Below are 14,518 nucleotides of genomic sequence, written 5' to 3'. Positions count from 1 at the left end.
AATATAAAACGAGGCAAGTGCAATATAAATTAAGGTAAGTGCAGTATAAATTAGTTTAAACACTTTGTGCAATAATTAGGTTTTAAGAAAATATATGTAGGTAAATTTTAACAGTGTAGATAATAAGTAGTTAGTAATTTTATAATTTTTCTTGTGTTTCTTGCAATTTTTATTTCACTAATTTCCTTAGGTAAGTATTCTTCTTGTTTTTGTTTTGTTTTAATTTCAAGGTAGGTATTTAGGGTTCACAATATAGGTAAGTATGTTTATTTTAGGTTCTTTTTGTTGTTCTTTTTTTCTTGGTCGCGGGGGTTTATATGCGTACGGGAGTTAAGCTTGACTTCGAATCATTACCAAAAAGAAAAGAATATCATCTGCCAGTGGTTGGCGATGAACATTTGTTTGGCTGAATAACAACAAACAAGTATGTACCCAGCGACTGCATATACGCACGTTGGTATGAGTGCGTGTGTGTTTTACATGACAGACCGCTAGGCACATACCTGTTGCGTTTAGCTAGCACAGCAGCTATGATAAAAAAAATAGCACAACCATGAACATTCCGCCCCCCATGACCAAGTGTTACATTCCAAGATTTTAAGGGCTAAGTAAGTATGACGATGGAAGCCTTATTGATTTAGATTCCGAATAGGGCCGGATATGATGTATCCCAGTACCGTCCTATAGGCGTTGACGTCACCAAGTCCGGTAAATATGCGACCTTCTCTATGTATTGCAGAGTATGTATCTGCACCAAGCTCTAGATCGATAGGAACATTGCTTCTCGGGTCCGGGTCAGCTAGTGAGCTATCAGTTAAATCACGGGTCGGGTCGTGAAGAAGAGGGTCGGAATAGGGTTGTCTTGGCAGCTCGTCCGTGATGAGCGCGTTGACCTTTAACGCCCAAGTGCTAGTGGGTTGGCGAGACATAATTTTAAAGCTAGCAAATCGTTTACCTTGGTACAAAAACGTTCGAAGACCAAGCCGGCGGAACGTCGCATACGCGATTCTGGACATTATAGAGGACTGGCTTACCAGGACTCGCACAGAAGCCCAACTGTCGACGTCTTCACCGGTTATGCGTATAATGGCCGTCGGCACAAAAACAATGTCCCATAAGAAGCGGGGCGGTGTCACAGGCACGTCTATATTGAGGGGTGCCTCTTCGAGTTGAGGGGCCCCATGGAGTAGGGTGTGATGACGATCATGACAACGGCGGCACCCTGTGAGGCTTGTACAGTCTGGCGCTAGGTGACTTCTTGCCAGGCAATTTCTACAATAGCCTCTCCTTTCCACTGTTTCGTACCGTTGGTACGGGGTTTTGTCTCGAAAGCGCTGGCATGAGTTAAGAGCGTGGTCATCTTGGCAAAGACCACATGAATACTGCCATGTACTTGGACGACCACGCCCACGTTGCAAGTCCCGGTCCGCTCCAGGATGTCCTCTTTCCTGGCGATTGCCATCACGTCTTTCATTGTGTCGTGCGCCACGATTGTTTTCGCGAGGTCTTTCCTCCTCCTCTTGCCAATCTCCACGGGGTAAGTAGGCCGCCATTCCTGTAAGAAAAGTCTTGTGAGTACCGTGTTCTAAGGTTCGTGAGTACCCGACTAGTCATGCGGAAAACAATTTGACAATTTTAGTAATGGGTCTAGTGACTATTCCGTTTGACGTTCTAACATCTACTACTCTTATATTTTGATCTGTACCATGATAGGCCCTTTCAATGCGACCCATTGTCCATTCCGTAGGAGGGAACCTATCGTCTCTGATTACAACTAAATCATCCTTTGCGAGATTTTCCTGCTGATATTTCCATTTGGATCTGCGGTGCAATTCTTTCAAATACTCCGACTTCCATCGTTGGCAAAAGTATTGAGATACTATTTTGAGTCTTTTCCACCTATTAGCAAAAGAGACATCCTGATCTGAAACATCAGGCTCCGCTGGGGTCAGAAGTGGTGTACCAATAAGAAAGTGGCCTGGAGTCAAAGGCGAGAAGTCATTGGGGTCGTCGTTGGCTGGACTCAGCGGTCTGGAATTTAAGCAAGCCTCTATTCGAGTCAAAATTGTGGACAATTCCTCGAACGTAAAGTTCATTTTCGGAATAAACTTGCGCAAGTGGGATTTAAAAGACTTGACACCCGCTTCCCACAGGCCGCCCATGTGAGGGGCACCAGGAGGAATAAATTTCCAAACTAGATTTTGATAAACATTCTGCTGCAGCGTTTGGTTTTGTAGAGTCTTTAAGAACTCTAGACGATCCTTTTTAAGTAATTCAGAGGCGCCCACAAAGTTTTTCCCATTATCGGAGTAGATACAGGCCGGACAACCTCTACGAGCAATAAAACGCGAAAACGCCGCTAAAAAAGATTGTGTAGAAAGATCGGTTGTTGCCTCCAAGTGTATGGCTTTTGTCGCAAAACAAACAAAGATACAGACGTACCCTTTGGTAATCAGACAAGCACGACCTGAATAGTTTTTAATATTAAAGGGTCCTGCAAAGTCAACCCCGGTATTGGTAAAGGGTCTCGAGAGTGAAGTGCGCTCAGGTGGAAGGGACGCCATTATTTGTGATTGCAAGTGCTTTTTATACAAAATACAGGTCTTGCAGTTGTGTATAACTTTCTTAACAAGGGGTTTTAACCGAAATATCCAAAATTCTGATCGCAATAATCGTGTCATGAGCTGGTTGCCTCCATGAAGTGTTATTTTGTGTGCAAACTCGACAAGAAGTTGAGTCATTCTTGCATCATATGGCAAGAGAATGGGATGCCTTTCATTGTATGACAGTGCCGGTGATTGGACTAGACGCCCATTGGACCGCATAACCCCTTTCGAGTCTAAAAATGGGTTCAATGACAAAAGGCTACTGCTGGGCGACAATTTAGTTTTCTGTTCTAAATTGTGGTATTCGGAAGCAAAGTACTGTTTCTGAGTCATAACTAAGAGTCGTTGCTTTACGTCTTGTATTTCTTCAGCGGTAATCTTCCCAGACGAGATTCTAAGATGCGATCGACCTGCGCTAGTGTTTCGCCAAAATCTTAAAACATAACACAAAACTCGATATGCTCGAGACAAAGAAGAGAATCTTTCGAGAGGGTCTTCAAAGGTTGTAGTAGCAAAAACTTTAACTGCTTTCGCTTCTAAACTCGTGTCACTAAAAACTTCGTACGTTGGCCACCTGTCTTTCGGAAGTTTTAACCATAGGGGTCCGTGCCACCACAAATGATGACCTTTCAAGTCAGATGGTGAGCACCCTCGACTGGCAACATCCGCAGGGTTACTTTCGGAGTCAATATGCAGCCAATTTTCAACCCCGACGTTTTCCAATATCTCCGAGACGCGATTTCCCACAAATGTGCTCCAAGCACAAGGTGGTTTCTTGAGCCATGCTAGAACAATTGTTGAGTCAGTCCAGTAGTAAGTTGTGAAGTTAGAAATTTGAAGCTTAGCTATAATTGACGACGCAAGCTTTGATAATAAAACAGCCCCGCATAACTCAAGCCTTGGTAGCGAGATTTTCTTTATGGGGGCTACACGAGTCTTAGCAGCGAGCAAATATGTTTCTGTCTTGTGGTCTTCATGTTCCACTCTTATGTAAAGAGCTGCTCCGTACGCACTCTCAGACGCATCACAAAACCCGTGAACTTCAACTTGACACGAAGGCACAAACTGAATCCATCTTGGAACTTTTACTGATTCAATTTCCCCACAGTTTTTTACAAAGGTTTGCCAGTTTATTAATGCTATTGCTTTGAGCGTGTCATCCCAGTCTATTTTGTCAAGCCATACTTGCTGCATGACTAGCTTGGCGATTACAATAACTGGGGCCAACCAACCACAAGGGTCAAACAATTTGGCAATGGATGATAAGACCTCTCTTTTTGTGTACGTTGGTCTGACTTCTAATGATGGTGGTGTGAATGTGAAATAATCCCCAGAAATATTCCACCGAATACCAAGGGTTTTGGTTGAAGAGTCCTCCGAGAGCTCAAGCCAATTTACTGGCAGCAATTGATCGGCAGGTAAGTCTTGAATGACTTTGTGATCATTTGCTGTCCATTTCATGAGTTGAAATCCAGCCGAGTCAAAGGCTGAGATTAACTCTTTACGAGATCGGATGGCTTCTTCAATTGTGTGAGCCCCGACCAGAACATCATCAACATACAGATTCTCTTGAATGATCTTTGATGCTAAGGGGTATGTGTCCGCCACGTCTTCCGCAAGTTGAAGAAGTGTTCGGATTGCAAGGAATGGTGCGCAATTTACTCCAAACGTGACTGTCAAGAGCTCAAAATCCTCGACTTGGTCCTTTGGAGATTTTCTAAAAAGTATTCTTTGGAATTGTGTCTGATTAGGGTCTAGGAGAATTTGCCGGTACATCTTCGTTACGTCCGCATTGAATACGTATTTGAAGAATCTCCACTTCAAAATTTGTAACACAAGGTCTTGTTGAAGAATGGGTCCAGCAAACAGGTTGTCGTTGAGGCTTCTTTTGTTCGAAGAAGGACTTGACGCATTGAAAACCACTCTAAGTTTCGTTGTGAGTCGATCTGGCTTGATGACAGCATGATGCGGCAAATAGTAATTGGGAGTCTTAGTTACCTCCTCGGCCGATAATCTCCTCATGTGTCCAAGTTCCAGATATTCCAGAATAGTTTTATCATATTGTTCCTTTATTTCAGGCGTTGCCTGCAGCTTCCTTTCCATTCGATAAAATTGTGCTAAAGCGATGTTTCTAGAACTTCCTAGTTCTTCGCAATTTTTAAACGGTAGGGTCACAACGTATCTTCCATTTTGGTTTCGGCGAGTGGTTGTCTTAAAGTTTTGTTCACAAACCATGTCCTCTTCAGACCTCAAAATCTTTTTGGGGGTCTCCTCCACCTCCCAAAAACGTGTAAGTATTTTCTCTATCGATATTGTGTTGTGCAGAGAAACTCGGTTACCCCCTGTAGTTCCTTGTGCTATGGGTCCACCAACGATCCATCCAAAAACTGTGTTCTGTGCCAAAAGTGTGCCGACTGATTTCATAGGAGATCCAATGTCAAAAATAAGGGGTCCTATGTCCATTCCTATTAGAAGGTCAACCGGTTGGCTAATATAGAATTTTGGATCTGCCAAATCAAGGTTGGCAACATCCCGAAGTTGTGCTAGGTCTAAGTTTTGTGGTGGTAAATTAGAAGGAAGGGCCTTCAAGACAGGCGCCCAAACCTCCAACTCAAATCGAGGGTCTAAGCTTGAACGCAAAGTAAAGAGACAAGCTTTGTTCGAAGTTTCGGCTACCATCTGGCTAAGCCCCGTGACGTGTACCAAGTTTCGCTTAGTTGGAAGACTCAATTTGTTCTTGAGTTTATCTGTTATAAAGGTGGACTGCGATCCAGAGTCAATAATAGCTCTGGCATCGAATAGTTGTCCTCTAGATTCTATCTGCACTACGGCAGTAAATAGCAAAGTTTCCCTAGGATGACGCTCACTAATTTGCTTATCCCGAAGGGTCAGGGTGGTGATGTTACTTTGTCTTGTGTCAGGAGTGGACTGTATAATTGTCGTAAGAGCGGTAGCACTAGTACTGGGTCGCGCTACATCTCTGGCTGGGTCTTGGCTACTAGCTTGGGTTTCCGTTCCCTTGTGTAGCATTGTGTGATGCTTCAAGTTGCATTCTCTACATGAAAATTTGCTCTTGCAGTCTTTTACCCCGTGATTAGATGAAAGGCAATTGTAGCATAAGTGTGAAACCTTCACGATGTGAATCCTATCATTGATATTTTTCTCAATAAACTTCGGACAATCCCGAATGAAATGCGTTGCTTTACAAATCTGGCAACTTTGAGCCGTTTGGGTAGGTTTTGCCGGAGGCTGTCTTGCATTAGCATTATTCTTAGCACCAGAACTGTGGGTCTTTTGTGAAATGTTCGTGTGAAAGCTGTTGAAAAACTTTTTGTTCTGGTCCTGCTTATTGTGACTTGGCTTACTAAAACTTGGTTTAATATTGCTTACAGACTCGAGGGTCTTAAACTTATGGGTCAGAAATCTGTCAAATTCCGCCCATGTTGGAAGAGTCTTGCAATCATTTAACGAATTCTCAAACTCCTCTAGAAATTGTCTAGGTAACCTTGCCGAACATAAGTAGATCAAGATCGGGTCCCATTTTGTAACATCCACGCAAAGTATTTCAAGAGTTTGTATACAGCTATTAACAGTGCGCTGCAGCTTCTGAACTGACTGAGAACATTCTACCGTAACATTTGGCAGATTAAAAAGAATCTTTAGCTGTTCGTTGACCTGCATTCTTTTGTTCTCATATCTGTCAGTTAAATTGGACCAAGCTAATAAAAATCCATCATTTGTCAAAGGAACGTGGCTTATCATCTCCCTCGCCTCTCCTGCGGTCTTTTGTGTCAAATGAAAAAGTTTTTCAACGTTGCTTAGCCTTGGATTCCTAATATAAATTGCAGTGAAAAGGTCCCTGAATGTTGGCCAAGCTGTATATCCTCCCTTGAAAGTGTCTGTATCACACGGGGGGAGTCTAGAGACTGGCATAAAATCCCTTTCCTCGGATCTTACTTGCTGTATCGACTCTCTTTCTGCCTTCTCCTGGATCGCCTGTTCTTTAAATGCATTAATATCCGCGTTCAATGAACCTATGACTCGCATATAGCTTTCCCTAGCGTCTTTGTAATGAGATCGAAGCTTGTTTCTATCCATGGGTGTTTCGCCCTCCGCTGCAACATGATCGCGGCATTCTAAGTATGATTTTTTAACGTTGTTCCAAAGCGAATCCAGCTCCACTCTTAGAGCCTCCAGGCTATGAACATTATCCTCGGATCTCGCTGCGGCGAATGTGCTGTCGAAATCCACCAAGTCATTGACGCTATTTGCAAATCTATCACGTATAGCTTTCTCCATTTTGCCAAAAATTCCTTGCTACTAAAATTTTCCAATTCGAGAAAATTTCAGAGAAGGGTCAAGCAAAACACTATTTAATTGTCTCGGTTCAGGACCTAAATTCAAAAAAACTCAATTTTCCTTGAAGGGTCCGATGCCGACTATCAAAGCGGATTCCCAAACTAAATGGCACAGTCTTCGTTCGTCTGTGGAGGCGGATTAATGATAATGGAAGAACAAATAAATTTCCTCTCAAGGCAGCGGGTCAATCAATTCAGTGCTTCAGAGAAAGGCGAACAGAAACCCACTTTCAATAAATCGTGGCGAATTGCAATACGAGGGACGTGGTATTTGCGCCCCAATAGACAGTCTTCAAGAAAGCAGATAATATCTCTGTCGATTTGTAAAATGTTGGGACAATTTTTTCTTTTTTTTACCCAATCGATTTAGGTCACTTTGCTCTACAACGTATCATTTCATCTAAGCCAGCGACAAAATTTCAAAAAAAAAAAAAAAAAAATCGCAAACACAGTCACGTCTTAATAAAGAGCCAACAACAAAGACCCTGTGATTCAAAAATCAAATTCAATTCTGACTAGGCCTCTATACCACAAGGATCGTATCTAATCAACGAGGCACAAATTTAAAACAAAACAGGATGAAAATGGCATAGATTCGATTTGGGTCACTTTTCACATTAAATTCAAAATGGACGTAAATATTTCCGAAATTCCTTAATAAATTTTTTGAAAATCAAAAATGGCCGTCGAGTCCCCTTCTTCAAACGTATATAGGGTCAGTGGATCGCTTTGCATATGTGTGTCACAAAATTCATATGAGTCAAAAAATGGCGGGTCACTAAACTCACTCCATTGGGCATCAAAGCATTTATCGCATGAACTAGTCTATAGCACGCAAAAGGTAAGTATACAGGGTCATGCACAGGTTTCGAGTATTTTTTTGCCACATAATTACAATGAGAGTCAAGAAGTGCGGCACCTGGTATTCTTTCCTTGTGTCGTGCTTTTATATACGCATGTAAATGGGTACTCACTTTGAAGGTAAGGTTTGAGTGTATGTGTAGAGGTATACGTGTGTGTGTGTGTCTGTAGACGCCGGCCTTCCAATGTCCGTCCGCTCAAAACCTTATGGCTGAATTGCTGGAATGCTCGTAACGGATTTAAGATTTCTGGATCAATCTCTTGTTATGTAACGCGACCCCGAACCGAGCTTTTGTTTTGTTGTTGTGTAGATTAATTGATCTTGCAGCACGCTCACAATGTCTCTTGTACAATTTTGATTATTTTCTATTATTATTATTTTTTTTTTTTTTAAACAAAAAATAAAATTTTTTACTTTTTCCAATGTATTTTAGCTTTTCACAAAGGGATGTAACACAACTAATGTCTGTGAACCACCAAAATCACACTTTTCGAAATGGCCACTTAATTTAAAAATTTTTTGAAATAACCACACTTTTTTTTCACAAATTCGGCTCCGAATGGACCAAAATGTTTCTTTACGAACTTTGGTTTTGCCTTTTTTTTCCACAAGACTAGATTGCTTTTTTTGTTTCAATTCAATTTGTTTATTTTCACAGGTTTGTATTTTTTGTTCCACTGTGCAATATTTACAATGTAGTATAAGCTTAATTAGGTAAGTGCAATATAAAACGAGGCAAGTGCAATATAAATTAAGGTAAGTGCAGTATAAATTAGTTTAAACACTTTGTGCAATAATTAGGTTTTAAGAAAATATATGTAGGTAAATTTTAACAGTGTAGATAATAAGTAGTTAGTAATTTTATAATTTTTCTTGTGTTTCTTGCAATTTTTATTTCACTAATTTCCTTAGGTAAGTATTCTTCTTGTTTTTGTTTTGTTTTAATTTCAAGGTAGGTATTTAGGGTTCACAATATAGGTAAGTATGTTTATTTTAGGTTCTTTTTGTTGTTCTTTTTTTCTTGGTCGCGGGGGTTTATATGCGTACGGGAGTTAAGCTTGACTTCGAATCATTACCAAAAAGAAAAGAATATCATCTGCCAGTGGTTGGCGATGAACATTTGTTTGGCTGAATAACAACAAACAAGTATGTACATGACAGACCGCTAGGCACATACCTGTTGCGTTTAGCTAGCACAGCAGCTATGATAAAAAAAATAGCACAACCATGAACAGTGCGTAGTTACTACAATTTTCACCCGATTTGCACGATCTGAAAGTACAGGAATAGGAATTCGATATGACCCATATTTTAGCGAAACAAATAAATTACAATATTCAAACAGCAATATTTATTTGTTTAAATTTTATAAAATTCCACTCAAAACTGTTTGGAGTTTTTTTTTTAGCGAAATTTATCTAATTTTGGAGATATTGGGGGTCAACGGATTCGAAATATGAGGACTGATCCAGTAACTATTTGTGAGTTATTACGTTCCAAAAATCATATCTTTTGAACCGAGTAAGATAATCGAATAATTTAAACGTTGTATGATAAATAAGTGTTCATCCTATGCAACTAGTGCTGCAGCTAAGCACCTGCGCCTTGTAAGTGCTTGGTTATGGCTGGTCAAAGTCAAAATTTGTGGAAAAATCGTAACTAAGTAAAGTTAAAAATATCTTTTATCATTTTTAGAATTTTTCCTTTATTAACGCTTTAATAATGGAAAATTAATAACCAACATAAAAACAATATTTATATAATTTTTTCAATATTCTGCAAAATATTCATCACAATTCAAAATTTTGATTTTTTCGGAAATTATCTTATTGGGTTGCCTAAAAAGTAATTGCGGATTTTTTAAAAAGAAAGTAAATGCATTTTTAATAAAACTTAGAATGAACTTTAATCAAATATATAATTGCCATTTTGTTCGATAACCTTTTGCCATATTCCTGGCAAATTTAGTATTCCACGCTCATAGAACTTCTGGCCTTTATCTGCAAAAAACTGAACCAAGTGCGATTTTATAGCCTCATCATTGCCGAAAGTTTTACCATTTAAGGAGTTCTGCAAAGATCGAAATAAATGGTAGTCTGATGGTGTAAGGTCAGGGCTATATGGTGGATGCATCAAAAGTTCCCAGCCAAGCTTACTCAGCTTTTGGCGAGTGACCAAAGATGTGTGCGGTCTAGCGTTGTTCTGGTGGAATATGACACCTTTACGATTGACCAATTCTGGTCGCTTCTCCTTGATGGCTTTATTCAATTTGTCCAATTGTTGGCAGTAAACATCCGAATTAATCGTTTGGTTCCATGGAAGCAGCTCAAAATATACCACACCCTTCCAATCCCACCAAACAGACAGCATAACCTTCTTTTGGTGGATATCAGCCTTTGAAGTGGTTTGAGCTGGTTCACCATGCTTTGACCATGATCGTTTTCGACTAACGTCGTTGTAAACAATCCATTTTTCATCTCCAGTTATGATTCGTTTTAAAAACGGATTGAATTCATTGCTTTTAAGGTGCATATCACAAGCGTTGATTCGGTTTGTTAAATGAATTTCTTTCAACACATGTGGTACCCATATTAAAATTGACGCCAAACAAACAAATGTAAACAAAATTTCGCGCACTTTTTTTCTAAAGCAAGCTAAAAGTAACAGCTGATAACTGACAGAAGAAAGAATGCAATTACAGAGTCACAAGCCGTTGAAAAAATTTGTCAACGCCGACTATATTACCGACAATTACTTTTTGGGAAACCCAATACATATAAAAATCAATTTGAGTTTGTTTGTTTGTATGTTTGTGTGTTCCTTATAGACTCAGAAACTGCTGAACCGATTTTCTTCAAATTTTCACAGATTTTTTGATATCTGAAGGAGGGGCGGACCCTCGCCCTTACCCTTTTTTCAGAAACGCCAGATCTCGTAGATGGGTGGTGCGATTTAAGCGAAATTTTGTTTGCTCTCATATAGTACCCTAAAAATAAAATTTTTGTATCCAAATTTCTGATAGGGTACCTAGGGGCGCCGTCCCACCTTCAAACCTACCAAACATATATTTAGACCAATCACGACAATATGGGACTCAAATGGAAGGTATTTAGGATAAGAAAACGTATCTGATACCCAATTGTCGAACCAAGTGCTAGGGGGACCACCATAACCCCCAAAATACCCCTAAATCGGACATATTTACCGACCATGGCAATATGGGACTCAAATGAAAGGTATTTGCGAGTAGAATACGAATCTGATACCCAAATGTAGGAGCACGTTTCTGGGGGTCCACCCCTTCCCCAAAACACCCCCCAAACAGGACTTATTTACTGACCATGGGAATGTGGGGCTTAAATAAAAGGTATTTGAGTGAAGAATTAGAATCTGATATCCAAATATGAGACCAAGTGTTTTGGGGCCGCCTCTCCCCAAAAACCTCCCCCAAAGGGGACACACTTACGACCATAGCCGTATGGGGCTCAAATGAAAGGTTTTTGGGAGTAAGGCACAAATCGGATATCAATATTCGGGAAAAGTGTCTATGGGGCCACCCCACCCCCACAACACCACCCAACTCCCAAAACACCCCTAAATCGGACATATTTACCGATCATGGCAATATGGGACTCAAATGAAAGGTATTTGCAAATAGAATACGAATTTGATATCCAAATGTGGGAGCACGTTTCTGGGGGTCCACCACTTCCCCAAAACACCCCCCAAACAGGACTTATTTACTGACCACGGGAATATGGGGCTTAAATAAAAGGTATTTGAGTGTAGAATTAAAATCTGATATCCAAATATGGGACCAAGTGTTTGGGGGGCCACCTCTCCCCAAAAACATTCCCCAAAGAGGATAAATTTATAACCATAGCCACATGGGGCTCACATGAAAGGTCTTTGTGAGTAAGGCACAAATCTGATATCAATATTCGGGAAAAGTGTCTATGGGGCCACCCCACCCCCACAACACCACCCAAATAGTAAGTATTGGCTGACTTTTACAATGTGAGGCTCAAATAAGAGGGTTTTTAGAGTGGAACACGAATCTTTTATATATATTTTCAAGGCCAACTCACTGAGTGGCCGCCCATCCCCAAAACACCCCCCAGGCCGGTCATGTTTGCCGACTATGGAAATATGGGGCTTAAATTAAAGGTATTTAGGAGTAGACCATGTATCTAATATCAACATTAGGGACCAACTGTCAAGGGGACGTCCCACCACCATAACAACCCCCAAATAGGACGTATTTGCTCACCAAGACAATTTGGGTCGTAAAGAGAGTGGAACTAAATATTTATAGTTTTTAGGGCCAACACTCCAAACCGAACATATATGCTGACTTTTGCAATAAAGAGTTTAATTGAGATTTGAAAACGAATTTGATATCCAATTTTGAGGCCAATGGCAATATGGGGTTCAAATAAGTGATATATAGATATTTATATGAGAATAGAGCACGTTGCTGATATATTTTCAGGGCTTAGTGTATGGGGGACCACCTCAATCCCCAAAACACCCCTAAATCGGCCATATTTACCGACCATATCGATGTGGAGATAAAATGAAAGGTATTGCGGGGTAGAGCAAGAATTGATACCCACTTTCGGGATAAATTTTCTGGGTCAACCCTGTTCCCAAAATACCCCACAAGCAGCAATGTTTTAGTGACCATCGCAAAGTGGAGCTCAAATAAAGGTATTTGGGAGTAGAATACGAATTTGATATCCAAATTTGGGGCACCGCCCCTTTCTCAAAACACCCTCCAAAGAGCAAACATTTTTCGACCATGCCAATAAGTGGTATTTAAGATTAGAAAAATAATTTGATAAACTATTTTGGGCCATGTGTTTGGGGGACGCCTCATCCTGTAAACTCCCCTAAACCAATGGCAATATGGGATTTAAATAAATGGTTTTTCAAAGAAGAACATGATACTGATATTTTTTCGGGGCCATGTGCCTGGAGACCACCTCATCCCCGAAAACACCCCTAAATAAGATATCATGAGAGTAGCGGGCTGAAATAAAGTATTTTAAGAATGGAGCAGACTTTACATCCAAATTAAAATTCGTATACCAATAGAGATCATATGGGATTCGGACAAAGGCACTTATATTGTTAAACAATTAGTCAAGCGATATACTACATTCGTAGCATGGTATTTCACTAAAAGCTCTTTAATTGTCGAAAATAAATATTCCAAGAAAACTTTTGTTCCATATAAAGTAAAAGAAGGCGGAGCGGAGCGGGCCCGGGTCTGCTAGTAAGTTATAAACGTTTAACTTCTATTAGAGAAGGACAATCTTTACCAACTTTACCAACGAGGGTAGACTACGAATATGACTTAAAAAATGCGATCCAAGTAATTGGAGGTCACCCCTCTCCCAAAGGGGAATATTGCTCGATCATAGCTAGATGAGACTCAAATGAAAGGTATGTGGGAGCAGATTACAAATATGACATTAAACTTTGTGTCCAAGATTATAGATGGTGCTTTGCCTCCTTATACCCCCTCCAATAGATTATTTGACCCATTTTAACATTCGGGGATCAAGTAATAGATATTTTTGAGTGGAGTGCGTCATTCAAATTTGTGCTCAAGTGGCAGATGGGATGTGGTCTTTAGACCCTCTTCACCAAACTTCTGTATGCACCAATCATGACACAATGGGGTTCTAATGAACGAATCATGACGATCGGCGTATAAATGCTTATTTGGCGAACATTTTAAAATTTGAAATGCTGGTGGTGTTAGTGAGTTAAAAATTTTGTATTATTTAAGAAATTAAAATAAGCATTTTTATAAATAATATACAGCAAATGCGTTATGTTTTATATAAGAGCGTTAATTTTTTGTTTAAGAATATAAATATAATAGTAGTAGTTATTTTGTCTGCTGTTATTTAAATTCGTTAAAAATAAGCAAACTGCAGAAAATAAAAAAAAAAACTATATGCTTGTAAAATTGAAAGATATGATGGAATATAACAATTTTAGAAATATTTATGACATTTTTGAGCGTGAACAAATAGTAGAATTTTTAAAATAAATAATTTATATATACAAAGGATGTATTTTTAAGAGCTATAGGAAAGTTTTTCAAAAAAAAAAAACATATAGAATTCAAAAAAATGCATGAAATCTCTATTGAATCGATAGTACGGTCCATATAATTTAATCTTTAAAGATTATTTCATACAAATGTTGACAGTGACTGCGCCTCAAATGGTCCATCCGCCTAGTCCAATTTTTGGCATCTTTCCAACATTTCGGCCGGTATCACAGGAATAAATGTTTCAATGTTGTCTTCCAATGCATCAATTGAAGCGGGCTGTCTGTCTAGAGATGAGCTTTAAGATAGCCCCACAAAAAATAGTCTAAAGGCGTTAAATCGCACGATCTAGACGGCCAATTGGGTCCCTGAAATGAAATAAAATGTTCACAGAACTCGCCTTTAAATTTCGTCCATTGAAGTCAAGCATTTAGGGTAAAAAAAGTTGGATATCATCTGACGATAGCGCGAGTCGCTTATTGACATTTGCCTTAAATCCTTGAATGTCACGATGGATGGGAAAAACATTAGCCGTAAGTCGATTCCACATACGAACGGTTCGGCCGAAATAAGAATTCTCTCTATAATGCATTGTGCGGTCCGCTGGCCAAACAATTACAAACGG

At 39.8% G+C, this 14,518-nt stretch overlaps 2 protein-coding genes across 2 annotated transcripts; both read right to left on the bottom strand.

Moving 5' to 3' along the window:
- Positions 1–364: 364 nt before the first annotated feature.
- On the bottom strand, positions 365–8,479 carry LOC131997192 (uncharacterized). Its single transcript, XM_059367728.1, has 2 exons — positions 7,939–8,479; positions 365–1,555 (listed from the first exon to the last, which is right to left on the bottom strand). The coding sequence occupies exon 2, from the start codon at positions 1,551–1,553 to the stop codon at positions 630–632; it is 924 nt and encodes a 307-aa protein (XP_059223711.1). The 5' UTR covers positions 1,554–1,555; positions 7,939–8,479; the 3' UTR covers positions 365–629.
- Positions 1,611–5,636, bottom strand: LOC131996946 (uncharacterized). The gene has a single exon (XM_059367148.1). It carries the CDS (start codon positions 5,634–5,636, stop codon positions 1,611–1,613), a length of 4,026 nt encoding a protein of 1,341 aa, XP_059223131.1.
- Positions 8,480–14,518: the final 6,039 nt, after the last annotated feature.

Source organism: Stomoxys calcitrans, chromosome 4, assembly GCF_963082655.1.
Source record: "Stomoxys calcitrans chromosome 4, idStoCalc2.1, whole genome shotgun sequence".
Lineage (NCBI taxonomy): Eukaryota > Metazoa > Arthropoda > Insecta > Diptera > Muscidae > Stomoxys > Stomoxys calcitrans.
The sequence above is the reverse complement of the archived record's forward strand: the minus strand, read 5'-3'. Positions and strand labels throughout refer to the sequence as shown.

Bases quoted from the DNA above. Each gene is read 5' to 3' on its own strand.
- LOC131997192 (XM_059367728.1), bottom strand. From the start codon at position 1,553: ATGGCGGCCTACTTACCCCGTGGAGATTGGCAAGAGGAGGAGGAAAGA.
- LOC131996946 (XM_059367148.1), bottom strand. From the start codon at position 5,636: ATGCTACACAAGGGAACGGAAACCCAAGCTAGTAGCCAAGACCCAGCC.